General features: G+C 43.9%; 1 protein-coding gene across 2 annotated transcripts in view; it reads left to right on the top strand.

Annotated features, from left to right (window-relative positions):
* Positions 1 to 26,719, top strand: part of CD36 (CD36 molecule (CD36 blood group)) — a 49,711-nt gene extending 22,992 nt beyond the window's left edge. For both annotated transcript variants that reach the window (XM_077935732.1, XM_028747113.2), the window contains exons 3-14: positions 3,341 to 3,501; positions 6,176 to 6,320; positions 9,351 to 9,533; positions 10,349 to 10,440; positions 11,826 to 11,872; positions 15,357 to 15,426; positions 16,581 to 16,768; positions 18,055 to 18,173; positions 20,112 to 20,185; positions 21,707 to 21,761; positions 23,408 to 23,572; positions 25,297 to 26,719. In XM_077935732.1, the coding sequence (XP_077791858.1) occupies positions 3,341 to 3,501; positions 6,176 to 6,320; positions 9,351 to 9,533; positions 10,349 to 10,440; positions 11,826 to 11,872; positions 15,357 to 15,426; positions 16,581 to 16,768; positions 18,055 to 18,173; positions 20,112 to 20,185; positions 21,707 to 21,761; positions 23,408 to 23,572 (1,299 nt within the window). In that variant the 3' untranslated portion in view covers positions 25,297 to 26,719. The remainder of the gene's footprint in view (positions 1 to 3,340; positions 3,502 to 6,175; positions 6,321 to 9,350; positions 9,534 to 10,348; positions 10,441 to 11,825; positions 11,873 to 15,356; positions 15,427 to 16,580; positions 16,769 to 18,054; positions 18,174 to 20,111; positions 20,186 to 21,706; positions 21,762 to 23,407; positions 23,573 to 25,296) is intronic.
* Positions 26,720 to 27,980: the final 1,261 nt, after the last annotated feature.

Genomic DNA, 27,980 nt, shown 5'->3' with positions numbered 1-27,980 from the left:
ATTTCAGGGATATGATCGGAATGGCAAGTGCTAGCATGTGCACCCTGGCTTTTTATTGCTTCATGTTGATGCTGTTAACACCCTTTTAATCTGTTTGTGGAGATTAAGGGTTGTTCTGGAAAGGGCAAGGAGGCCTTTGCTATGGGCTGGTTCTGAATGTTGAATTTCCATCGGGGTGACTGTTGCTCCATCCCTTCCAGTTGTGGCCCAAATCAGGCTGCCAGATGTGTTTACCAAACAGCCTGACTTCCCGCTCGAGGAATTAACTGTACCCTCTTAACATGGGATGAGCAATAGGAGAAAACGGCTGTCAGCTGTTTGGCCGCAGTTAATGCCAGTGAACTTTCTGTATGTTTGTGTCTCATAGGTCATGTAAAGATGGCCTTTCCCCCTCTGAAGGCCTTATCCAAAGTCCCAGACAAAGCATGTTGACCTTTCCCCAGTAGATTCCTGACTTTTCATTTCAACTTCTCCTTTTTCTCAGTGCTCCACATAATCCCTGGCCTCCTGGGACCTGCTCAGTGTTGAAAAGCTGCAAACATTGAGTCAGGGTGACACGAGTTTGTAAGAGAGTACATGAACAAGCAAGTCTATTGCCATCAGGATTTGGCCTTCTGGAGCACTTCAAGCAGATCCTGTGACAAAGCTTTTTAAATAACAAAAATGGGTTGCCTTCTCTATCAAGTTCTGCTACCTCCCCCCCCCCCCAATGCATCTTACATTTCCTTTCTGTCTGGCTCTCTGTAAAGGGACTACGGACTCTGAAGTGCAGTGGTTCCAGCATTCGATGGAGTTGTGGCATTTGCTTAGCATGTTTTGACAGCATTGGGAAACACACACAAAGTGCATTGCCTGACCCTGAATAGCTGAAGTTCAGCTCAGTGCAGTGTATGCCTGCTGTACAGACACAATCCTTTGCTGCATATTTTGGAGTGAAGGTTAAGTCCTTGGCAAAAAGATGAAGCAATTTCCCACAGGAGCCTTGTGAGGACTTGCTCAAAAGTTGCTCTTTTGCAAACTTTGAAAAGACATGTGAAAATCCTTCCTCCCCCCCCCCCACTCTGACTTTGTCTTCATTTCCTGTTGTTTAAAAAAATAAATGGTAGTTCAGACAAATGGGTTCTGAATGGGAACCTGTTTTGCTGTTGGGATGAAGAAATGAAACCAGCTATATACAGGTCATCATCATCATCATCAACCTTTTATTTGACCGTCAGTCAGAAAAAAGTACATTTGTCAATACACAGTTAAAACATCCAGGAAGATTTTAGAACTTAGCCAACACTAAAATGGGCTAAACAGATAGCCCTATATCAATACAGTCAATTATAGTCTTGCGACGCTTAAAAGCTAAAAAAAGAAATTTGGCCACCAAGGAAGGTATAGCTCTAGTGACGTTATTCAGCAAGTGTAAAACCTGGTTTTCTCTGGGTAGGAAGCTAAATTGACATAGGAGTGGGTCTATAAAATTTTGTCTAAGCTCTGCATAAGAAGGGCAAGTCAATAGAATGTGTTCGGTGGACTCAACTGCACCCATGGCACAATGATAGGTTCTCTGGGCATATGGTACTCCCCTGTACCTTCCCCACAATATCGCAGAGTCGAGGACATTTAATCTAGCCGCTGTAAGAAGTCTGCGGTATTCCACATAGTGGATTTCTGCAAGGTAGGGGGCTGGTATGGTCCGATAAATCTGGTCCCCTAGGAACATCCCTGGCTTTACCTGGGCTATGTCCTCTTGTCTGGCAATGTCACTCAGTCTCCGGGAGATCACAGCTCTAGCTTGATTGTACGTCATAGACTCAAAGTAAAGGGGAGACAATCCGCAGGATTGAACCTCGTTAATGACCTCCCTTTCCCACGATGATTGGAAATCGTCCCTCAATATCAAGGGGGCAATGCCCACTGGTTTAAAACAAAGCTTGAGCCATAGCCAGAGCTTTGTCTTCAAGGCCACATACCATAGAGCTTGCCAGCCGACTATATACAGGTCAGAAAAGATGGTGGCAGGAGGGGGAGCAGTGAATAGATATAAAATAGGACTGAAAGTTTGCAGGTTTGATCCTTCGGAAGGGTAATAGTTTGACCCGAATTTCCTGGGATCTAAAATACAAAAGTTATAAGCGACAGAAGATTGGTGGGGTGTCCATTGAATTAAATGGGAAATGAAAGTGAATGAACCACTTCAGTTGTTAAAATGAATAAATGATAGAATTAATTATAGTTTATCCTATCTCCACGCTTCAGTTGTCACTTGAGTAGTGAAGCCAAGAGGCAAGATGAGTATCGCCAAAGTTATGTATTTAATATCACTTTAAAAATGCTAAGGCCAAAGCCTTTGGGGTTTGTTTGTATTAGCTCTTCTGTCTGCACAGAAGATTCTGATCTGCTATTTTCTTCTTCTAATTTAGAAATTAGGTCTAATTAACTTTCAGGCAATGTGCTAAAGTCTACTTCGAAAATCGTGGATCTAAGTTTTCACTTTCTTTTTTTCAAATGAGATTTTGTATCAATATCTGTACATTACTAGTTCAGAGTCTTCAGTAATTCTTATTATTATTCTCTTAACTTGCAGGATTATCTCTACATAGTGTGTTTCTCTGATTTGGGAAAGACCAGTCCTAGAACAGCTATTTGTAATTGATGAGCACTATTTTAGGAAATGTTGAAGGAGAATCTTGCTAAAACGACCACAACTCCTACTGCATGTCAAATAAGATAATTTTAAGGCCACCATTCCTTAATGTAGTAGTTGAAATAGTTTATCTTGACTTCACTAGAAGCTCCCCCCACCTTTCTCCCCTTCTCACACCTACATATTGACCTGGAATAAAAAGGAACAGAGTTTAAATCTGCACTGATAAATGGAGAACTTAGTTAAAATGTTTCCTAAGATGTATTAATCAATTATTAGTTTGAGCAATTATAATCTACTTTTATAATGTATTTTCCAATTCTTGTGTCTTTTTTTTTTAAGTAACATTTTTTTTTAAGTTACAGATGGGTAGCCGTGTTGGTCTGCCATAGTCAAAACAAAAAAAAATTCCTTCCAGTAGCACCTTAAAGACCAACTAAGTTAGTTCTTGGTATGAGCTTTCGTGTGCATGCACACTTCTTCAGATATCTGAAGAAGTGTGCATGCACACGAAAGCTCATACCAAGAACTAACTTAGTTGGTCTTTAAGGTGCTACTGGAAGGATTTTTTTTTTTTTTTAAGTAACATTTTTTTTTTTACATCAGGTTGAAATGTATGAAGGTTCACACTACTGTATTAGCTTGATTGGAGGGAGCAGAGCACACAACACTCCTCCTTTTCTCCTTGTTCTTTTCTTCTTCCAGGAAACAGTCCTTGAAAATGGTACAATTGCATATGAGAACTGGCTTGTACCCGGGAGTCCAGTCTACAGGCAATTTTGGTTCTTTGATGTGCAAAACCCAAAAGAAGTAATGGAAAATGGATCACATCCAATACTCAAGCAGAAAGGGCCTTACACTTACAGGTAGGCAAGGTTTTTGGTGTTAAATGTGTGTCTCCTTCTGTTCTTTTTTGAGGGTGGGTTGGTGGGCAGACCTGATTGTTCCAAATCTGCTGGTTCTAGTGTTGTGCCAAAAACCTCTTCTCCAATTACACAAAGGTCTTCTGTGAAAAATGAGTCACCCCCCCACCCCCTGTGTTTTTCCTAATACCGTATTTTTTGCTCCATATGACGCATTTCCCCCCCTAAAAAGTAAGGGGAAATGTGAGTGCATCTTATGGAGTGAATGGCACTGTGCAGAGAGGGAGAGCTGCGCAGCACCCCTTCAGCGAAGCGGGAGGAGGAACGGAGCCCCTTCTGTTCCTCCTCCCGCTTTGTGAAGGAGAGGTGCTGCGCAGAGAGGGAAAACTGTGCAGTGCCCCTTCAGTGACACGCCTGTCCTGCGAAGCCGGAGGAGGAACAGAAGAGGCTCCATTCCTCCTCCCGCTTGGCTGAAGGGGCACTGCACAGTTCTCCCTCTCTGCGCAGCACCTTTCCTGTGAAGGAGAGGCGCTGCACAGAGAGGGAGAGGTGTGCAGCGCCCCTTCAGCGAAACGCCTCTCCTGGCTTCTGCGTAGCATCTTTGGGCAGGGGAGCCTTCATCCCGCTACCCGGGAGAGGCTTGGCGCGGCTATCCCAGAAGCCAGAACAGCCAGAGGCTATCCCAGAAGCCAGATCCCTCTTGCTGTTCTGGCTTATGGGATTCAGAATATTGTTTTCCTCCTCCTCCCAAAACTAGGTGTGCCTTATGGTCTGGTGCATCTTATGGAGCGAAAAATACGGTAATCTTGCTGGGTTCAGGACTGAGTTAACCCTGTCTTTGTGAGATGGCTATCTTTCTGTTAAACACTCATTCAGACTCCCAAGCACCCTTCATTTCCTGATTTATTTATTTTTAATCTCCATGAGAGGAGCTACTTTTTGTTGCCTTCCCTGAGCTTTAGTTGGGGAAACTGAGTTTGGCCACCAACCTCCATTGCACTATTTTCATCTTTGTTTTGAAGGAGAACAAACCTTCATCTTCCCTTTAAAAATAATAATAATAAGAAGAAGAATAACAAAGTCCAGCAGTCAGGTGCACAGTAGCTGCCCCCCCCCCCGCCTTCCCCTGCTTATGGGACAGACTGGCTGATGTCACTGGGGAGGTTGCAGGAAGTGCACGTGGGTGGGAAGGCTGAACAGTTCAGGTCACCGAAGAGATGATTTGTAAAGTAAAATAAGTGTAGCACCCCTCGACCACCTCAGAACAACAAAAACCTTGCACCCAACCTATGACTTGGAATAGGTAAAAGAAAGGACTTCTTTTCGCACCACATAAATTATGTGAGATCTGCATTGGCTCCCAGTATGTTTCTAAGCACAATTCAAAGGGTTGGTGCTGACCTTTAAAGCCCTAAATGGCTTCAGCCCAGTATTCCCGAAGGAGCGTCTCTACCCCCATCGTTTAGCCCAGAAACTGAGGTCCAGCGCCGAGGGCCTTCTGGTGGTTCCCTCGCTGCAAGAAGCCAAGTTACAGGGAACCAGGCAGAGGGCCTTCTTGGTAGTGGCGCCCGCCCTGTGGAATGCCCTCCCTTCAGATGTGAAGGAAATAAGCAGCTATCCTATCTTTAAAAGACATCTGAAGGCAGTCCTGTTCCCTAAAAGTTTTTAATATTTAATGTTCTGTTGTTTTTAACACTCGATTGGGAGCTGCCCAGAGTGGCTGGGGAAACTCAGCCAGATGGCGGGGTATAAATAATAAATTATTATTATTATTATTATTATTATTATTATTATTCATATTATTACATATTATGGACCCTGCTCCCCCAGGAGGCAGTGATGGCCCCCAACTTGGATGGCTTTGAAAGAGGATTAGGCAAATTCCTGGAGGAGAGTACTATTGATGGCTACTACTAGCCAGGATGCCTGGGCTCTGCAGCAATGCTTTCGAAAACCAGTTGCTGGAGTTTGGCCACAGGAGGGGAGAGGGCTCTTGTGCTCATGTTCTGCTCCCTGGTATCCCACAGACATGTGGTTGGCTCCTGTGAGTGCAGGATGTTGGCCTAGATGAGCCACTGGCCTGATCCAGCAAGCTCTTCTGCTCTTCTGTAATTTTTTTTGGGGGGGAACTCTTCTGAAAGTATTGACTTGAGCTGGATTTATGCACAGATACATGTTCAGGGTTACTATATAAAACTCATTATGAGGGCAAATTTAATGCGGCCTTAAATATGCATTGCTCGGCTCTATTTTCTCACTGCCTGCTGCTCCCCACTTGTAACAAAGGTTCTTTACCGTAACGGGGTAAGAATAAAAATAAAGCATAGGAGCACTTTTTGGAGGTGATGTCTGTGTTGCCATAAGGTGGTATTCAACTAAGTTTAACTCAGAGCAGACTCATTGAAATTAACCAATAATCAATAATAAAAATAAGTCATGTTCATTACTTTCAGTGGGTCTATTCTGAGTAAAACTTACTTGGATACCACCTATATATTTTTTTTGTACAAAGCACTGCAATGAAAACTTATACCCAAAGGAACCCTAAAGATGTTGAGTGTGTTGGGTAGAGGGAATGCTCTGGCACTGGGAAGAAATGCTGATTTAGCTGGCTGGTGCTAAATCAGCATTCTTTCAATTCAGCTTTTGCAGTTAAATTTCTTCTTTGATTTCTAAGGGTGCGCTATTTGCCGAAAGAAAACATCACTCAACATAACGACTCCACAGTGTCTTTCTACCAGCCAAATATTGCTCTCTTTCAGCCTGATCTCTCAGTTGGGCCAGAAAACGACACTTTCACAATAGTCAACCTTGCCGTTGTGGTACGTAAGCCAGGCAAATTTCCTAATTATGTAACATTCAAACTTTCTCATCTTCAGATTACCTTTTTCTCCCAAATGCACAGGTTGAGTAATGAGGACAAAAGTTGTCCTCCAGCTACAAAATTAAATCAGTTAAGAAATAGTGTGGTTGTCTTTTTGTTTTCTTTTCCCACCACAGAAAAGGCACTGTGTGGAGTTTGCGTGATTGTAGCCATACTCTGTTGCTTGAGCCCTCTTTGCCTTGGCCGCTGGGGATGGAGAACCTTTCGCAAATCCCTTGTCCAGCCTATACTTGGCTTCTATGACAAGGCTACTAACAATGGTGCCAATTAGTGCCAGAGTGAGGCATCTCCAGAGCCATCCAGCCCTACTGAGACTGGAGCTCTTAAGAAAAGCACATTGCCAAACCCCCTTGGGGCCTGATTTGTAGAACGATACACTGCACGTTTGCATCAATTTGAATTGTTTGTTTCTTTAGACGGGAAGAGTGTTTCACCCTTCTTAAACCCTCTGATTGCACCACAGTAGCGCTAATTCCAGAGTTGACTGCTAAAACAGGTAGGGCTGGGAATAGCTTTCATTTTCCCAGATTAGAATTTGAGGTTAGAGATCTGGTGATTATCTTGATCTAATGAGACTACTTTTCACAGAGCCAGTGTGGTGTAGTGGTTAAGAGCGGTGGACTCGTAATCTGGGGAACCGGGTTCACATCTCCGCTCCTCCACATGCAGCTGCTGAGTGACCTTGGGCTAGTCACACTTCTCTGAAGTCTCTCAGCCCCACTCACCTCACAGAGTGTTTGTTGTGGGGAAGAAAGGGAAAGGGGAATGTTAGCCGCTTTGAGACTCCTTAGAGTAGTGATAAAGCAGGATATCAAATCCAAACTCCTCCTCCTCCTCCTCCTCCTCCTCCTCCTCTTCTTCTTCTTCTTCTTCTTCTTCTTCTTCTTCTTCTTTGTGAACTGATGTTAAAGCTGCATAGTTATTGATGATTAGATGAATATAGTTATGTGAAGGGCTTGAAATTATCTCAGAAATCTTGAGCATCCCTGTAATAGGCCCCTCCCCTCTTCTCTCTCTTCTGAGGCTGAGAAAGTAGTAGCTAGGTAAGATTGGATCATAGGTAAGATTGGATTGTCAACTGTGGTGCAGTTGCTCCATTGATTGGCTGTCTCTCCCTTCTCCAATATTTACCAGAAATATCCCTTCAGGGATTATAATGCTCCATTCTATTTTTAGGGGCAGAAATGAAAGGTGTTGTGGGCTCTCCATTATAGTTGGGAGAGCCAGGATGGTGTGGGGGTTTCCACATCAGGAGTGGGGAGACCAAGCCTGAAATCCCCACTCAGCTACGAAGCTCACTTGATGGCCTTGGGCCAGTTGCCATTTCTCAGCCTCACCAATCTCTCAGGTTGTTGTGGGGACACAAGGGAGTGTGTGGGGAGAATCATACTGGCTAGAATTCTTGGAGAAAAGGTGGAATTTATGCACCTTTCCGCAGAGCCGTAGCTGGGGGGGGGGGGGGCTATCCCAGATGAAGCCTCCTGAGGAGCACCATTGAGGCTTCCGGCTGAGTCTTTGACCCTGGTGAAAATGAGCCTAGTTTTGACACTGCCTTTCTGTTACAAATAGGTTTCATTGCATCTTGACTGTAGCAGCTTCCCCTTAAAGAATCCTGGAATTTGTAATTTTGTGAGGCCCTAAGAATATGCTCTTTAGAGAAACCAGTTTCATTGCTTTAGTCTATCACGGTAAAAAGGTAAAGGGATCCCTGACCATTAGGTCCAGTCATGACTGACTCTGGGGTTGCGGCGCTCATCTCGCTTTATTGGCTGAGGGAACCAATGTGGCCAGCATGACTAAGCCGCATCTGGTGAACCAGAGCAGCACATGGAAACACCGTTTACCTTCTCGCCGGAGCGGTACCTATTTATCTACTTGCAATTTGATGTGCTTTCAAACTGCGGGAACCAAGCAACGGGAGCTCACCCCGTCGTGGGGATTCAAACCGCCGACCTTCTGATCAGCAAGCCCTAGGCTCTGTGGTTTAACCCACAGTGCCACCCATGTCCCACATCTATCACGGTACCCTGGGAGAAATAATGGTTTAGCCAGGGTAAGTTTGCAGCTGGCCTTGCAGTTGCCAAAATAGAAGTTTCCTCCTGGCCCTTCGTTGTCTGAATGATGAGCAACTTTCATAATACTGTACAGCCTATAATTAAATTCTGTAGCAAATGGAAGAGAACAGTGAAGCTGTGTATCATGTGGCTCCACACTTAGAGCCTTAAACCTCAGTTTCCTCTTTCCTTCTCTCAGATTAGATATCCCTAATGTAGACAACCACCATATTCTGTCATACTTAATAGCATGAAATCATGTCAAGCAATTAGATTCATTGTAGAATCAGAAGTTGGAAGGATCTTCGATTTGTGTGTGTGTTTAAAAATCCAGACATATCCCCCCCCCCCGAAGACTAGGGCAGGTTTCTAGTTCTTTTTGTACATGGTGGGCTTTTAAAACACTGGGGAATGCTTCAAGATTTCCTTCCAAAATGAAATACAGCAGACAGTGCACCAAAACGCGAACCGTGTCACTGCTCTGATTCCAATCAACCATAATGCTTATCACTAATGTTCAAAAGTTTTCATTGCCTGGTCTCTGGCTGGGTTATTGCAGCCTCCCCCCCAAAAAAGAGGGGGGGCATCTTGGTCGCAAGCTGAATGCAAGAAGGTTAGTCAGAGGGAATACAGTGGTACCTCAGGATGCGAACAGGATCCGTTCCGGAGCCCCGTTCGCATCCAGAAGCAAACGTAACTAGCGTCTGCACATCTGCGCACGCACGCGTCACTTTTCGCCGCTTCTGCGCATGTGCATGACATCATTTTGAGCGTCTACGCATGTGCGAGTGGCAAAACCCGGAAGTAACGTGCTCCATTACTTCCGGGTTGCCACGGAGCGCAACTTGAACGCGCTCAACATGAAGCATATTCAACCCGAGGTATGACTGTATATGTGTTTGTGTTTGTCTCAGGCTGCACCTGCTTTGTATCAAAGTGGCTTCATACAAGCGTTGTTGGACATTTGGGTGAAGTCATCAAAGTCCCAATTCCTTCAAAACAGAACTGTGAAAGAAATACTCTGGGGCTATGAAGATCCTTTCTTGAAGAAAATTCCACTTCCAGGAGTTGAAAGGGTTGTTGGCGTATTCCTTCCTGTACGTATGTGTCCCAAAAGGGAAATAAACCACTTGTCTTGGTGCTGGGGGAGAATGGAAAGGCCCTTAGAAATTGGATCTTACTACCAGGCTGGGAAAAAGGAGAGGGTAGGGTCGAAGAAGGGGAGGGGAGTGTGAAACAACTCAGCTGTGTCTTCCTCGGCTGAGCTTGCTCTTTCTCAGCCTTAAAGTAGCAAACCTGCTCCTTAGGGCCTTGTTCCGCCATTGCTGGGGACAGCGGCAAAGATTGTCCTTCCACAGGCCACCATGTTGCCTCAGTCCACCCCCGCTGAACTAAACAGTGATCATGTACCCAGCCTGGCCTCTCCAGACCACAGTTCCCATCAGCCTCAGCCAGCATGTTGGGAGTTGTAGTCCGGCACCACCCCATTGGCTAATTCTGATGCAAAAGGAGCAGGTGGTCTAGTTCCATTAGTGCCCACCCTTGTGAAATGAATAGAGTGATTTTCATTTCTGTGTCATCCTGTTGACTGAGGCTTTAAATTGAACATTAGTATTTCAGTATGTTACTTTGGGTTATTTTTAAAAGATGCAAATTCTTGGTGGTGTCTAACCCATTTTAAATGGATATATTGCTGATATATCTACTTTTCTTGCCTTCAGTTTTGGCAAATCCATACTTTAGAATGGTATGTCTGCATGCAAAAGTGTGTAAGAGAAATAAATTGATTGCTAAGAAGCATGAAATGAGGAATGGTGTACATTTATTTGAACATAGAAAAGAACCCTGGGATTTACCTTCATTATCAAACCCGTTTGTACTGAAAATTGTGTATTTTCTCTCCTCTCTCAAGTATAATGAGACATTGGACGGCCTTTATAGAATCCACAATGGGAAAAATGACACAAGCAAGACGGCACTCATCGAGACTTATAAAGAAAAAACGTAATGTATATCTGAAAAATGTACATAGCTTTTTTTTAATGCTTTGTAAAAGATCCAGTAATCATGCACTGTGGATCCTTTCTCATTTTGCTGTTGCAAACTTCTGTGTCTCTGCATGCTTTTACAGCCACCTGTTAGAAAATTCAGGATAGAATAAAGGACTTTCTCACACAGCACATGGTTGAAATATGGAATTTTCTCCCCAGGAGGCAGTGATGGCCACCAATTTTGATTGGCTTTGAAAGAGGATTGGATACTGCGGATAAAGCTGTGTCCTGCCTCGACTGTTGGAGGCAGGATGCTTCTGAATGGCCCTTGCAGGGAGGGTGCTGTTGTGCCCAAGTCCTTCTTTCAGGCTTCCCATGGGCATCTGGTTGGGAAAACAGGATGCTGACCTTGGGCCAGATCCAGCAGGTTCTTCTCAGATTGTTATTTCAGTGCAGAAAGATTGAACATAGAAGATTGCTAGGCTTGAAACTACTCTATTGCAGAGATGTGTTTGACAATACTTGTTTGGGATAAATATATTCTGTTGGCTTTATGAGCAGATACAGGGCCAAGATGATTGTCATTGGGTCCATCTGCCTCCCTGCCTTGAAGCTCTGGAGGAGAATGAAACTTGCTACCACCAAGGTTCTGGTGCAAAAATTAACTTTAAGGGGATCACTTCTTCTCAGCATAGGCTACCTCACAAGATGGTTTTAAATATAAAATCAAATGTCCTATGTACGCCTTCCTGAGTTCTTTTTTTTGGAGGGAGGGATACAGATGAGATTTTAATTTTAATTTTGTGGATCAACAGCACACTAAAGCCAAGCCTTGATTTTTACACTAGTATTCTTGACAGAGGTGAGTTTTGTAGACCTTCAAAGCCATTCCTACCTTTGGCTCCTAGAGGCAGGTCCTTCAAACGCAATGTGTATATATAGCACAGCACCCACCGTTCTAATGCACTGGTTTGGACAGTTCTGTTTTGTTAAATGTTTCACTTCGGCTGGTTTCACAGTTCTTGAAAGAGCAAGTAGTGTAGAGGGCAATGGGGAAATAATTAAGCATCTCATGCTCTACTGACTGAGCTCTCCAACATGCAGGGCTCCTTTCCATTTAGCTGTGCCTGAGGCATGACACGGGTTGTCCATGCTTGACATGGCTGACACCTGCCAGTGTAAGCCAGGCTTGTGAATCCTGTAGCAGCCCTAGACTCTGGGTTAGGAAACTGCATAATTGAATCAGGCCTTGGACTGCGTCAGAGAATCCTTCTAGAACGAAAGCACTGTGGCCTGAATCTGACTCCTATATTAATATAGAAAAATGTATAGCAAAATGGATTTTTCTTTGAAGTTCTGTCACCTGACCTGCATCATCCCCCTTTTTTTCTTTTAAAGCACCCTTCCATACTGGCCCGGAGGCTGTGCTATGATCAACGGCACAGGTAAGTAAGTGTGGGTGGGTGTAAACTACTGATATTTAGGACCAATTTCTTACAAAAAATCTTGAGCCAGAGGGATAAGAGCACAAGTGTTCTGCATTGTCAGTACACTTAATGGTTCTTCGATATGGATCTGTCCCAGGTTGCCACCAAGCACATTCCTACATGACATGCACCTTGCAAAGACAGACTCTGTCCTGCAAATGCATTGTCATATCCATGGGGTTATTTGTGGACTGCACTGGGGATCTCTGTAGATAGAAGGCGGAGCAGCAGATCTGCCTGTTCCCACAGTGCTGTGCATGACAAACTGATGCTCCACACCCTGAAGAGGTTTGCTTGAAAATAAGGCCATGGGTGGTGGGGGGGGGACAGACACAGGAGCGCTTTCTACAACTTTGAGTTTAGGGGCACAAAAAATAGTGCTGGTAGGGCCTTCCCCTAGTGACCAATCCGAGTGGATTGATGAGCACAGAAAACAAACAACTGTATCAGAAGGGTTTTTTAATTTGTATTCTGCACTGCTGTTTGCATTGTGTTTTTGGTGGAAACTACACACACATAAAAAATGCTGTGAAAATGCTTTATTTTAAGACATTTTAAAAATACATTGAATCTTCCACAGCTCACTGTTGCCTTCTAGTGTCACATTTGTATATTGTACATTACAGCACCTTTCAAATGTTTTATTTGCAGCTGTGTAGCTGAGTCCCTAATGTGCTGTGGCCTGCCCTGAGACTCGCTGGTGCAGGGCAAGTAGGAAAGATATAACAAATAATATTAAGTAGTACACAAGGCCTGGGGTGAAAGCTTTGAAAGGTCTTCCTGAGCAGGAGCCACTCTGACAAGAGAATCGTTACTTTGCTTGAGCTTGTCTCTTCCTCCCTGTTTTGGCTGCTGCTGTTCTCCTATTACGTGCAGAAATGCACTGCGAACACGGGAGGTTGATGATGTTTGTACCTTAGATGCCTGGTGATGCCTCTTATCCCACATGCCTCACCTCTAGGATGTCTTCTTGGCGGGGGAGAGGGATAGAGAAAAATGGAGCAACATGACAACTAAGCTAAAAGCGGACAAGTGCCAATAAACAAACTTTGTGAGATTTTATTGCAGCACCATCTCTTGGGAGCTCCTGTGTGCTGTGTTTGTCCTTCAGCCAGATGCACTGGCTGTGTGTTCCCTGCAGGCCATGGAAGCCTGTGGGAACTGAAGGAGTGTGTGTTTGTTATTAGTCAATGGAGACAGTGCTCCTTATGCCATGGGGCTGGCAGCCATAGCTCTGCTGTGAAATCAGAGAGAATATTCAGATTTAGTTGTGATCAAAAAAGCTGGTGCTACCTCTGCAGCTCATTTATTTCAAGAATCACAAACAGGAACACTTCTTACCCTTGGAATTGGTTCAGAGTACTTCTGACCTAGAGAATGGTAATTGTTCTTACTGTTGGCACCAATTATGAGTTGTTAATGCTCCAGTCAAACAAGTACCCACAAGTCTAGTTCAATGAGGTAGTAAAGTCCCATTCACTTATAGGAATGAGTCATCTAGGAATGCTTATGAAATTTCTACTTGGCACCTATTTGGGGTTTCTAAATTACCAGCCTTAGTTTTTGGATTGGCACCAATAAATTAACCTAGCATTATCAGGTGACATCAGTTTTCTTATTCTACTGTAGATTGTTTTCCTGTAGGTGCATGTTGGGTCATGATAGCCTTTCCTCCAATTTTGTCGGTGTACATTTGATTTCCCTCCTCTATTTTCAAGCCACTAAATAGCATGACTGAAAACGTTTGCAGATATGAGCAATTGCTGTCGCTCTCCCGATATCCTACAATAAGGGTGGCTTTGGGTGGTAAGAAGATAGCACAGTCCCTTCTGTCATTCTGCATGGTGTTACCATTCGAAATTGGTAGCTGTGCTCAGTGAATGATTTCCAAGCACTCTTTACTTGCTTTTCTTAAACACACACCAGGAGGTTGCGAGTTCTCTTACCACAGGTCTTTTTAGTTCCTATCCTGTGACTATTTAAGTGCAGGCCCAGGCCTCACAATTTCCCCTCAAATAAAATGCCAGTAAAAGACACAAGAGTTGAAGTCAGGCCATAATTGTAGTGACTACAGATGAAGAGACTTGGGATAGGCAATGGGTAACTATTTATTTCTGACCCGCCTGTCAGAAATGACATCAGGGTCAACCCAATAGTGGGAATTCCTATGACTTACATCAAACAGAGGGATCCCCACAAGGATCGCTGCTGAGGCCCAAAGACCCTGTCGGGGCATATGGACAGAAGCAACTCCTTCACTGATCCCTTTAACGGGATACCTTATTTTTGGGGGGTGGGGAGCGAGGGTACAACCCCTCCTCCAACCAGGACTAAGGTTACCCAGTGCCTAAACCGCCAAAGTTGTGATGATTGCTATGAGGTAGGCAAAACCTCCAGGCCATAGCCAATTCGCCTGATAGACAAGTTCCTACCTGGCCCCGCTAATATGGCGACCGCACCACCCATAGCAAGGCCAATTCATTAAGTGAAATGTGAAATTAATGGAGTGGGTGGGTGGGTTAATCTGACGTAGAAGAGCTGGGTGTCAGGGGCTGTTTAAATCCCCTGGGAGAGGACCTGAGGGAAGTCTGATTGTTCCTTCAGGCCCTCAGGAGTTGCAGACCAAAGCTTTATATTTTTAAACAGCTGGTGAGAAAAACAGTGACAACATACCTCTGCACTCCTTTCACCATTTTGTCATTGGGAGTTTTGAACAATAGCTCAGTGCCATACACAAAAGCAGGCTGGTGCATGGCCAATAGCCAGGGATGATGGTAGCTGTGGTCCACAATGTCTGGAGAGCACAAACCCATTTAAATTATTAAAAAGATCCTACCTATGTGGAAGGGAATGTATCTCACCTACTTTTTATGATCCATGTCTCCAGTCATTGAATGTCTCCCCTCCTGCCCCCCCCCCCAAGGCAGTGAAGTAGAAAAATAAGGAAATATCTGTCACCCCTAATCATTACAATAACATGCAAACTGGTCTGTTCCTTATCCTGTTTCCCTGATATCTGGGATAGCTGAGAGGTGGAATCAGCCTCACTTGCTAGTCAACAAGATGTGGGTGGTGTTTGTTTAAATCCAAGGAATGATTTTTTCTTTGCCATGGACTCTGTGTAACCTTAGATGACTTTCTGTATCTTGGCTTCAGGTCAACCAATAGGTGGTTTCCAAATTAACTCAGACAATATTTTTAAAAGTACCATTAAAAAGCTTCAGATCTTGCACTCTAATGTTAAAAGCCTTGGGAAGATGTCAGATTCTTGCCTTCCTCTGAAACTTCTGTCTGCAGTGTCTCTTAATCCAGCTGCGAAAATTGGCCAGATGAGATAGATGAACACAAGTGAACGGGTAGCTGAGTTTTGCACTTACATGTGTGTTGTGCAAACCTGAGTGCAAGCTGGGAATTTATATGATATTTCTCATTTTATTTACAGATGGGGCTTCCTTTCCCCCTTTTGTCCAAAAGACTGCAAGACTTGACTTATTTTCTTCTGATATTTGCAGGTAAAGACCATCATAACGTCCTTTTCTATGCTTGAGTTAGGAAGGATATAATGATTAAAAGTTTGTTTTTGTTTTTTTTATATATAAAAAATCTGGCTTATAGTCAGCCTGGGGTAACACTGAAGAGAACCAACATTGATCTGGCAAAACTTCTGGATTGTTTGGGCCAAATTTGGGCATTACATGAGAGATCAATGACCAAATTCTTCCACATTTTTTTAAGTTAAAGGCAGGCACAGAATGCCCCAAACCACACAACCACAGTGCTATTTGCCAATAGAAACTGTCCCCCAAAGTTACTATTTAGCCATATGGAAAACTAGTGTGTTAACTCTTTTGGTACCATTTTTTTCACCAATTATTTTTTTATGGCAGCCCATCAAATTTTTGGTCCCACTGTATCAAAAACTGCTGTGAGGTAGTACTACTGAAGCAATATTTCTTCAGGCCTTCCCAGGAGGAAAATCATCCATAAGGGTTGCAGATTTAAATTATCTCTTCAAATGTGTTTAGGCTTGTTTTGGTCACCTCATGTGTTTGGAGAGGTGTTGAAAACACACTGAAAGTAATGGGCAGGTTGAAATCTCTGGCTCGTATTTTAATTTTGCAGATAGCCACCAAATGTATGGGAAGTATATGGATAGCAGATTAAAGGTAAAGGTAAAGGTACCCCTGCCCGTACGGGCCAGTCGTTTCCGACTCTGGGGTTGCGCGCCCATCTCGCTTAAGAGGCCGGGGGCCAGCGCTGTCCGGAGACACTTCCGGGTCACGTGGCCAGCGTGACGAAGCTGCTCTGGCGAGCCTGCACCAGCGCAGCACACGGAAACGCCGTTTACCTTCCCGCTATAAAGCGGTACCTATTTATCTACTAAGAGTGCTTTCGAACTGCTAGGTGGGCAGGAGCTGGGACCGAACGATGGGAGCTCACCACGCCGAGGGGATTCGAACCGCCGGCCATGCGATCGGCAAGTCCTAGGCGCTGAGGTTTTACCCACAGCGCCACCCGCTGCTTCAGTAGTACTACCTCACAGCAGTTTTTGATACATTGGGACCAAAGGATAGCAGATTAGGATAACAGAAATTATGAAATTACAGGTGCCTATACGTTTGGTCCTAAATTAAGATGCTACCTCCATGTCCCACTTCATATCCAGATCCATCTACAGCAACTTTGACAGTGAACAGACTGTGAAGGACATCCCACTCTATCGCTTCATCGTCCCTCCAGGTGCTTTTGCATCTCCCCTTGTCAATCCTGACAACATCTGCTTCTGCACAGAGAAAGAGATATCCCTGAATTGCACATTAGCTGGGGCACTGGACATCAGTTCTTGCAAACAAGGTATTTGCCTGCAATTTGAGATGAGCAAGCTACTGGAGTGGTTAATATAAAGATTTGGAGCTCTGGACAATATGAACTTGGGAAGTGGTCCTGCCATAGGCTGTGCCCTCTGTTGTCCAACTAACAGCTCTTTGGTGAGAACGGAGGCACCAGGGGCAAGGCTCTGTATTAGGTCCAAATTATGTTACTTGCACTGAGTTCTCACTGATTTCATTGGAGCTTAAGTCATGTCTTAAGTTGTCCCATTAGATTCAAAAGGGAACCAACAGCCCTTTCTCTATAGCAATACAGCTAAAATGGAGTTGATCTATTAAGAGTAAATCTATTAAGGGCTGCACCTGAACTCACTTGCGAGGGCACGTTGTGATTGAGGCTGTATAATGTAAAGCTGAGTAAAATTCAACAATGGGGTAAATTGAAAAAAGAGAATGGAAACACTTGTGAGAATTTTGTTTTTATCTTTTAAAATGCAACAGATCTTATTCACTGTACACAAACTTTTAATACTTCAAATGTACACACATTCATACATCTACATATAGGTGTGTGCATGTGTACACGGAGCAGAATTCCACATTGTAAAAGTTTTGCTTGCATATACAACAAGCTGTACAACATTACTCATAAGAATTGCAGGTGTGCCTGGACTCCCACTGGAGAAAGGGTGAGATGAAAATGAAATAATTTGCAAAGTCTTTCTTTTTTTGATGTTAAGCCATGTTAGCATCCTGAGCTATACTGGCACTACACATTCAAAACTTATATCTGATCGTGTGGTGGGGCAAAACAGACCTGAATTGTGGTTGCATGCCAAAGGTTACATCATCTTTCTTTACAGTATAAATTAATGTACATCTAAATTGTCAGTGTTGCACAATGCAATGTCTTGTGCAATTTAAGTAGAGATGTCATTATACTTGCCTCAAATGTTAGCACTGTGAGTCCAACTCGGTTTTAAAAAATGAGAATAACTGAAGAACTTCTGCCTTTTCTTTCCTCACTACCTGCACTACCTCCATCTCTTACCCAATTAAGCTGACCACTGTTGGCACTCTGGCAGCTGCAAGCATGAAGAAAATGGCCTTCAGTTCCATTCTGAGCCCCTGGCGTGCTGCTGCATAGGGTGCTGTTTGGTGGTGGCCCCTAGAAAAGATGTAGTTTTCCCCATATAGGCTGAGTAGCATGGTTTTTAGCATGCTAGGTGCTAGAAAGAGAAGGGAGAAAGTAATCTTGCTTGCTTACTGCCATGGGATTGTACTGATGTTTTTTCTCCTCTTGCTCCGCAGGAAAACCTGTATATGTTACACTCCCCCACTTCCTCTATGCAAGTGAAGAAATTGCTCAAGGCGTTGAAGGCTTGCACCCAAATCCACCTGAGCATATGACCTTTTTGGATGTAGAGCCAGTAAGAAATCACACTGTACCCTTTCGCTCTCTCTCAATCCCTAAGTGCCTCAGTTCTGTCATTTAGAGAAACTAGGATTTGGCTTGCAGTAGAGCTCAGACTGATATCCTTTACATGCATAACTTAAACATAACTTAAATGTAGCCCCACAAAGCGGCTGAGGTGGGATGCCAGCATCTTCTGTCATGTCACACAGGATCTTGGCACCAGCGCTCTGGTGCAGTAGCAGCCTGTAACTTATGGATACTGCATGTGATCTTGGGATTAACTTTTGGGGTTTGTGAAAGAGTGGCCTGAGTGTTTGCCTCAGGAAAAGCTCCCTGAGGGTCCTGTTGTTGCCAGGTGTTTCTGAAGCTGGGCAGGGCCTAGATTGCTTCAGCCATGTGAGATGAGGGAGAATTATTCTCCACTCTTGGCAGAGGTCTCCCCTGCCCCATTTCTTGATATCAAAGAACATAGGAAGCTGCTTTAGGCCAAGTGAGACATCTAGCTTAGTCCTGACTACGCTGACTGTGTGCAGCTCTCCAGGGTTTCAGATGTGGAATATTTCAAGCCCTAACTGACAGTGCCAGAGATTGAAGCTGCACACAAAGTCCTTCCCATATTGAACAAAAGCCTGATACAAATCTTAAAGCGAAATGTCTTAAAATTGGCTTCCATCACTTTAGGGCCGAATTTTGCACTGTGGGCTCATGCACACCTCCTCTTGTGTGGGGTGGGCAAGCCCATGTCCAGCAAGCTGGACCAGGCATGGCAACCATCCTCTATCACATCACTTCCAGGCCAGCAATGCAGATGGGATGGGGGGTTCACTGCCTGTGTTCCCCCACCCAGCACCGCACAGGGGCATGGGGGGGGGGAGCAAGTGAGTGCAGGTTTGGGGGCATTTAGCCCTGGGAGGTTTGAATATAACCCTCAGGTCAAACAAGAACCTAGCTACTTTGATGTAACTCATGTGGAATCATGATAAATGGCCTCTGTTCAAGGTGCTGCAGCTAGGACTTCACTCTTTCTTTCGGGAAGTGGACTAAAACACAGCCCTCCTTCAAAATTCTTCATAGCTCTTCTCCAGATTTTGCAATGCAGTTCTCTTGCCGAGTATTGTCTACAGAAATGCATATACGACAATTAAGTCTACGTATCAATGCATATAGGGGCGCGGGTGGCGCTGTGGGTAAAAGCCTCAGCGTCTAGGACTTGCCGATCGAAAGGTCGGCGGTTCGAATCCCCGCTGCGGGGTGCGCTCCTGTCGTTCGGTCCCAGCGCCTGCCAACCTAGCAGTTCGAAAGCACCCCCGGGTGCAAGTAGATAAATAGGGACCGCTTACTAGCGGGAAGGTAAACGGCGTTCCGTGTGCTGCGCTGGCTCGCCAGATGCAGCTTTGTCACGCTGGCCACGTGACCCGGAAGTGTCTCCGGACAGCGCTGGCCCCTGGCCTCTTAAGCGAGATGGGCGCACAACCCTAGAGTCTGTCAAGACTGGCCCGTACGGGCAGGGGTACCTTTACCTTTTATCAATGCATATATTACCAAAAGCATCTTAAGGACGCATTATAGTTGGGGAAATTGCATACAAACATGTATATTAGGAGAAATTTGCACATAAATGCTGACAGACATTCATGAGAGTTTCAAAATGCTGTGGAAATGTGAAAAACCAGAACTAAGACTGGAAAAATGAGCAACTAGGGAAATCTGAAATTGCAGTGGTGCTGTGATTGCCAATGTCTAGTTGCAGCTAAAGTAACAAGATAAATCATGTAACTTTGGCCATTTCCTGTCCAGCTACTCTTAGAATAGGAAATGCTGTAATTTTGGATCCAAATAAAAACATGTTACTGTATTTTAATGCTGCTAATCACTAGCGTCCGCCTCCCCCCCCCCCCCGCGGCATCAATTGTACATGGCACTTCATATTTATTTGTGTTGTGTTTTTAAGACCACAGGGTTTACACTGCAGTTTGCCAAAAGACTGCAAATCAATTTGTTGGTGAGGCCTTCTACAAAAATTACGTAAGTTGCTGTTTTAATTGAATTAAAAAGTAGTGCGTGTGCTTCTCTGTAAAATCTCCGTGTTGGGTTTGTAAGTCCCTCTGCTTGCTTGAACCTGATCATTTTCAGGGTTGGACACTTTGTTCCTCAACATGTTATGGATACAGTAGAAATTATCACTCATTGTATGTCTGGACAGTTAATTCCAATATGTAGCGTTACCCAACTCTATCCCAGGTCCCCTGCAATCTAAGGTAGAATTTAGATGACAAAGAAAAAGACAGAAGTTTCCTGGTACTTCGCTCCTTTCTGAAGAATACACAGTATTCAAGTCAATATTACAGTAGTACCTCGGGTTAAGTACTTAATTTGTTCCAGAGGTCTGTTCTTAACCTGAAACTGTTCTTAACGTGAAGCACCACTTTAGCTAATGGGGCCTCCTGCTGCTGCTGCGCCGCTGGAGCATGATTTCTGTTCTTATTCTGAAGCAAAGTTCTTAACCTGAGGTACTATTTCTGGGTTAGCAGAGTCTGTAACCTGAAGCGTATACAACCTGAAGTGTATGTAACCTGAGGTACCACTGTATTGGCTTGAATAGGAATGGAGAGAAATCAGATACAGTTTCCAGTTAAAGCCAGACTTGCTGAAGTTGCACTTCCTGAAGCAATACACAAGCCAAAGCACTTCCATCCTGTGATGGCAGCAAGGGCTGATGGGAGTTGGAGTCCAGCAACATCTGTAGGGCACCCAATTGGCTCCTGCTGCTTTAGATTTTCTGCTGAAGATGAAACTTCAGAAAGAAGTTCTATTCCTGCTTAACGCAACATCATTTTGAGGAAAACCAAAGGAAAAGCATCACATGTGCTCTGGACACCTGTAGCTTCCCACCAGACATGCTGAAGTGAAATTTTGGGAGAACCTTTTTTTAGTTTTAACTTGGTGAAAGATGTGAGGAAAATTGTGACAAGTCATATAGTTCTTTTCTTCCATGCTACCTTGAAGAATATTCAGGTCTATCCTTAGGACAGCACACAATAGTGACAATATTGTCCAAAATGCAATAGGAAATACATCTCATTCTCTTTAGCCGTCCATACTGGGCTGATTCCAATGATCATAGCTATATATGCATGCAAATAATTTAATAATTTGATTTATTAGAGAGATGAATGAGTCTTTTGCCTGGTCACAGGACCTTTGCTCCTCCCTTTGCAGCATAATCAGTCAAACCAAGAAACCTCTGGAACCATAGTCTCCTCTTCTGTCCAAAGCAGGGAACTATGGTTACCAGCCTCGGACACTAAGGTTAGAGTTTTTAAGGTTTGATGGCTCACACTGTGAAAAGGGTATGTGTGTGGGCTTTTAATTATTATTTAAGACTGCTTCATAAGATGTTATCATCTGAACATATCAGGATGCATGTAGTTCTTTTTAGGTTTATTCCTGTTGAGCATGCAAAAACTGCTGCATAAATGCTATTCTGACTTACGGATCTTTGTCCCCTTTTTCATTCTAATTATATTTTCATATGTTTTATTTCAGCGTCCTAAAAAAGATCAAGTTGCCATTTCTCTTTCCTATTTTGTGGCTGAATGAGGTAAATTCTGTTTGTTGTTCTTCTCTGTTGCTCTTCATTAGTTATATAAGTACTGTTGTAACTAGCTATTCCTACCCCTTTAAAAATGTTGGCCAAGATTTGAAGACTTCTTTTCTATCACAGTTAATCTATATATTATGCTTGTCCTACTTCTTTAGTGTTGACGAGTTCCATGGGTGCAGCAGCGGTGGAATTTAGTTTTTAATATTTGAGGTTCTTTGCAGCTGAGGACTTGTGACAGCAAATCCACCTGCTCCCCATCAGATCTCCAGAGGAGCAGCTGCTGCTGCTCCCAAGGACACTCTCTTGTGTTTCTCTCTCTCTGAGGCCTCACTCAGAGTAAAGCCTCTTCCCAAAATTCTTTCTCCTGTGTTTTCTGCTTAGACTTGCTTGCAATATCGCTGGATAGATGGACAAATAAGTCTGAGTCATCATCTTCAAGTGTCGCCTTGGGTCGCTTTTCTTTTGCTTCCGAAATGGAAGATGTGCCTCGCAAACTTGCAAACTTCACTGCATGAGAAATGCCTAAAGCAGGCATGGCCAAACATGGCCCTCCAGATGTTTTGGGATTACAACTCCCATCATCCCTAGCTAACAAGACCAGTGGTCAGGGATGATGGGAATTGTAGTCCCGCAACATCTGGAGGGCCAAGTTTGGCCAGGCCTGGCCTGAAGTCATCCTGGCTCCATTAACCTTCTCCAATCCAACCTGCCGTATCCCGACACCATTGGGTGAACTGAAGTGGCACAATCTTGGATGGTGTCCCTTCCCATCTTTTTTGAATGCTTTGTGTTGTAAACCAGTTACCCTATTAGAGTTGTTTGCCACAGCCTTCTCCTCTGTGTTTGGCTACCCCAGCTGTCTTGTCTGCCTGCCTGCCTGTCTTACCTAGCTGGCCCCCTTCAGAAATTGTTGAGCAACATGATCCTTAACCCTTGGCCATACTAGCTGAAAGTCCCAAAAGTGCCTGAAGGCCAACACTGCTGTAGAGCACCTGGGTTCCCAGGGTGTGGCCTTGAGACCATCACTTTTTTGACTGAGCAGGTGTGAGTCTGGGTCATTGCCCAGATGGGAGACCTCCTGGAAACCACATTCCCAAAGGAATAAGTTCAATCAAGAAGATAGAAGACATTTATCTTGCACTGCACTATGTGCAGCATGTGTTGGTAAAACATTTTGAGCAATGTATGGATAACCACTTAAGTCCCTGACTCTCTTCTTGCGCCCATTCCTGGGTGGGGAATCTCCAACACATGAGTCTGTATAGGCCCACTGAGCCTCCCCAGTTGTCCTGCAATGCTGTATTCACTGAGCCAAACCCACCTGCCCATCATGATGCCAAGTGTGGGGCAGATAAAAGCCTGATGGCCACGAGCAGGTTTGCAGGCCTTAGGTAGCACTTTGAAAGGGGCTTCTGAAGATGTGACAATCAGCTGGTTGTTGTTCCTCCCCCTCCTTTCACCATTCCATTTATTATTATTTTTATGCAGTGGAACTGGGTGTAATCAGGGATGTAAGCAGGTTCCTTTTCGTAGATCCAAGATGGAAATAACTTGACATTGCAGTTCCCACATGTGGGGAGGAAACTGCTTGTGGACTTCTGTGTGGAATAATGTTGCTCTTGGTCTCCCTTTTCTTCCTCCAGACGGCCATTATTGATGATAAGAAAGCTGAGTTTTTCCGAGAGAAAGTGACCAATAAGATCAAGCTTCTGCATCTGCTGGAAGCGGTGCTCATCATTGCCGGCAGCGTGATGTTCCTTGGATTCCTCGTCTCGTTCTTAGTATGCCGAGCGCAGAAATCGAAATAAGTAAGGAAACAGGGCTGTGGCAGGATTTCCTTTGATGATAATTTCTGTGATTCTTTGGCTGAAATAATAACAGCAATTGGGCGCCCACAGTTCTGTGTATATGAGACCATTTTGCACATGTCGAAGGCAAGGCTTGGAAAAAGATGTATTGATTTTTATCAAGCAAATCTATACCTTGGGCGAACATTAAATGTGCTGCTACTCTGATTCCAGACACCAGGTGGTATATCCAATGAAACTGTACTGTCAATAGCAGATAGCTTTTTGGAAGGGTTGTACATAGATGGTGCTCAGAAATGAAACTTCCAGTGGCCTCTTGGGCTCCCAATATCCTTATGCAGTGGCTTAAGGCTTAGTGTGTGTCTTCACACAATCCTCTTAAATTTCAGCTTTAAATAAGCATACATTTAAAAACATAATGCAAGAAATAGATTTTTTTACCAGTGAATCCAAATTTGCTACAGTTTTCCAGTGAGTTTACATTAATGGAAAGCTGGAAAACTGAAGCAAATTTGGATTTGCTGGTAAAAATCACAAGTTTTGCCTGCACATGATATATGGGTTGCTTCCAAACCTACCCCTCTCTTGCCCTCCCCACTCACTCCCTTCGGGAAATCCATATAGACCAGCTTTGGTCCCTAGAAGTTGTTGTACTACAACTCCTATCTTTCATAGCCAGCATGGTCAGTGATGATGGGAGTTGTAGTCAACAACATCTGGGGACCCAAGGTTGAGAAAGGCATTAATATAGATAGTAGTAGTTGGTCTTGGAGCACTGCTTTCCTGACCTCCCATCCACTGGGCTCGAGGCAGCAGTGAGCTTGGCATGGTGGAAATGCACCAGTGGGAGTACCAGATCCCGACTGCATTTGCACTGTGCCAGCCTTGCCACTCCCCCTCCTGGTAAGCCACAGCAATGACAGTGATGGGAAGTCGGGCAAGCAGTGTTGCCCCATCAACCACTACCAACAGCCACTGACTCCAGCTCCTGATATATGTGGGGCGGACCATCTCCAGCGCTCCAGGCTTTGGCCTATAAGAAGTGTTGACATTCAAAGTTCTGTCGCTGAATTTTCACATCATGCTAAGTCATGGTTTACTGTTAATACGCAGAGCACTTCTGCGATGCTTCTCCCTAGCAGCTAGTGGAAGCAACCCCCCGCCCCCGCCCCCTTGGCTTAGTGTTACATCTGACCTGGGGACTGGGGTGCCAAATGACCCATGCATGGCAAGCCAAGAACAAATATTGGCTTCAGATCACAATTCCCAATTCAGATGTAATGCTTAGTCAAGAATTGTTGTCTTCGCTCTCGCTTTTTATCGGGGAAGAGTGATGTGGGAGAGACCTGCATATTCATAGGAAAACATTTACTATGACGCAAGAATCCAGCCATTGTCCTCTCCCCAAAAGTCAGAAACATACTTAACAGAGTTTGCCTATGATATGAAGGTCCTGTGCAATACAAGTTTCAAAAAATTACAGAAAGGTTACTCCTTTCCCCAAGGAATGTTGCTTTTCACATTAAGCGGGTTTCTATCTTTAGCCCAATTAATACAATGCAAAGGATGTTATCTGATACTTCTGATAAACGATCAAAAGGCCTTTATGGTTCTATTATAGAACCACAATCTCTGCTGTGATATGTCTGCTAAAGCCTTCCATGAGAAATTGATCCAGATACCCTGGATCTGCTGAACTAACTTGGGGTGATTTCTGTTCTCAGGTATCAAGCTACTTCAGGTATCAAGCTACTGCAGATGTAGGCAATAGTCATTTCAGACTTTAAGCAAGGGAGGGTAATGAACCTTCCGGATGAACCTTCCTGATGGCATTGCTGGACTGTGCTTTGTATGTGGCAAATCAGCTTAGGAAGAAGCCCCGCCTCGGTGTGTTGAGTGAAGTATGTGCCTTTGCCTGCCAGAACCCCAAAGATGCTCAGAAGAGAGACTATCGTCAAATCTGACTTTCTGGCATTCTATGAGCCTTTTATAAGACATCCATCAAACCTGTGCTACTGTTTATGCAGCTTGCTGCTGCCGCCACAGTCTCTTCCCACCTGGGGAATTCAAGAATGGGAAGAGAAGTTCTTTGCCTTAACTGTGTCCAGAATGCACAGAATCCTGCTCTCGAACATGTTCAATCATTTGTTTTTCATCCGCACCTTCAAAAAGTTGAAGAAACCTCTAAAATTAAGCTGCTGTTCTTTTTTTCTCTCCAAAGATGTGATTTTAGAAGATGAGAAATGTAAAACACCATTAATTGTAACATATGGATTTCAGTAAAGGGTTTGTCAAAAAGACTGTCTGTATTACCTTGTTTTTGTACCCACGCTTGCAAGTCTATGTGCAACTACACTCCTGCTCACCGCCAAAGTGGGGATGGGTAAATCTGTCAATTTCAGTTTCTCCATTTCACCTCCACTGCATTTTAGTTCAGTTACCCACATCCCCACACCAGCTTGTGGATTTTTTGTTTTTAAAGTCCTTATGAAAATTCACCAGAGAATTCCTCCTAATAAGCACATTTGTTTGCAATTTTGGCCTAATGTAACACATTTTTGCAAAGCAATGTTGTGTATTCATGTATGTTAGTTTCACTAATACACACATATTGATGTACATTTGCTTTTAGCGCACATTACCTGGCTGGAGAACTGCATTGTCAAATCTGAAGAAGTGCCTATTTCAAAGGTTTCAGTTGGTATCTTGTTTCAGAAAGGGCAGATTTTGGTAGGTTCACCTTTATATGTGCAAGGAATCAAATTTATCCCCTGTTGCTGTGTTGCAGCCATGAAAAGTAGACTCTCTAGCATATTGGGAACTTCTCTTCACCAGATATACTGGTTGCAATAAATAAATAAAATTAGCTTGATTTGGAAAAGTCTTACAAAATTCTCCCTGGCTTTGAGTGTATGTGGCCAGTGCGAATATTATTGGGAGGTATTAAATCTGGAGGTGGCTACAGGTCTAAGGGAAGGAAGAACAAGTGTCAGCAGTGCAAATACCCTTCCCTGGTCACCCCTCCCTCTGCTTGCAGGCTAAGAAATGCTCTTGAGGCCAAGGATTGTTGCCTCCTTTGTTTCAGACCACTTACTCCTCAGGTGCACCTATATTAAAAGTAACCTCAATAAAATACTCTTAAAACACTCTGCTTTTGTTTTCCTTTCTGTCTTCGTGTTCATGATTGAATGTCAGACTGTATCCAAATGGCATCCATTGGACTAGCTGTGTGTTAGCTCTCAAAGTCCCCATCTGTGCTGCTGCAGACCTTCACATGGGAAGGTAGGGGAGCCCAGTGTTCCACATCCATTTTCATATACATACATCATCTCATATATGAAGTGGGACACTGTACTTGGATTCACCTTTGGTTCTTGCAGCAGGCCTCTTGCGTCTGGTCCTCAAAACAAACCCAGTGCTGGTTCAGCTACAATTGCCATATTGCAAATGACGGTGCTGAGGATAAAGAATGGAGTTTTTATTTGCTTGCTTACAGTAATTCTCTTGGTTGTCTACTAACAGATCTGGGTAGATCACAAAGATAAAATAAAAACAGGATATTAAAAGTATAAGAAAGTTGCATAATAAAAATATCCAGCAGAAAACCCTAAATCCAAGTTCACTGTTCAACTGTAAATATGCAATTTAGTGCTAAATGGTAGACTGACAGGCATCCCTTATCTGAATAGGCTTTGTTTATGTTCTCAGGACGTCAATTGCATGAAGCATATTTTATTGCATTGTGGGCAGTACGAGCAAGCGAGGGACCAACTGATCAACCCCCTACTGGCAAATCTGGGAAAATCTGAAGCCTCTCATATTAAATATCTGCTGGAGGACAGGTCCAATTATATTACATTGCCCGTGGCAAAGTTTCTTTTGGAAGTTAAAAGAAACAAAGATCATCATGCTTCAGACATAACAAAATGACTGCCTCGGTTTCTCTCTCTCTCGTGGCTGGCTGTCTTAACTGTATTTTGTTCTGTACTTGTTCTGTGGGTCTTTGGACCGCAATAAAGATTTAAAATAATAATAAAAATGCAATATGCAGGCAGTGGGATAAAAATTCAGATTTCACATGGTGCTGAGAAGACTGTATTTATAAGGTGCCAGACAAGCTTCTCTGAGGAGGTTTATCCATAAGTAGGGTGCTATCACTGAGAAGGCCCTGTCCCTGGTTGTCATGTCTCCCCACAACCTGCGCAACCTTAGCAGCTAAGGTGAAATTTGAGCTGCCCATCTTCTCCACCTGGTCCTCCTAATGCACAACTATAATTCACTTCTGTGCAGGACAAGTAGACTTCATTTTTGTTGCCTGAGATTCTCAGAGCTTGTGTGTTGTGGCTTGTACGCTCAGCACCAGAATCAAATCTTGGCCGTGGCAAAGTAATAAGCCATGTTTCCATTA

The sequence above is a fragment of the Podarcis muralis genome, chromosome 10, assembly GCF_964188315.1.
Source record: "Podarcis muralis chromosome 10, rPodMur119.hap1.1, whole genome shotgun sequence".
Classification (NCBI taxonomy): Eukaryota; Metazoa; Chordata; class Lepidosauria; order Squamata; family Lacertidae; genus Podarcis; species Podarcis muralis.
Note: the sequence above shows the minus strand (reverse complement) of the source record. Positions and strands in the feature narration are given on the sequence as shown.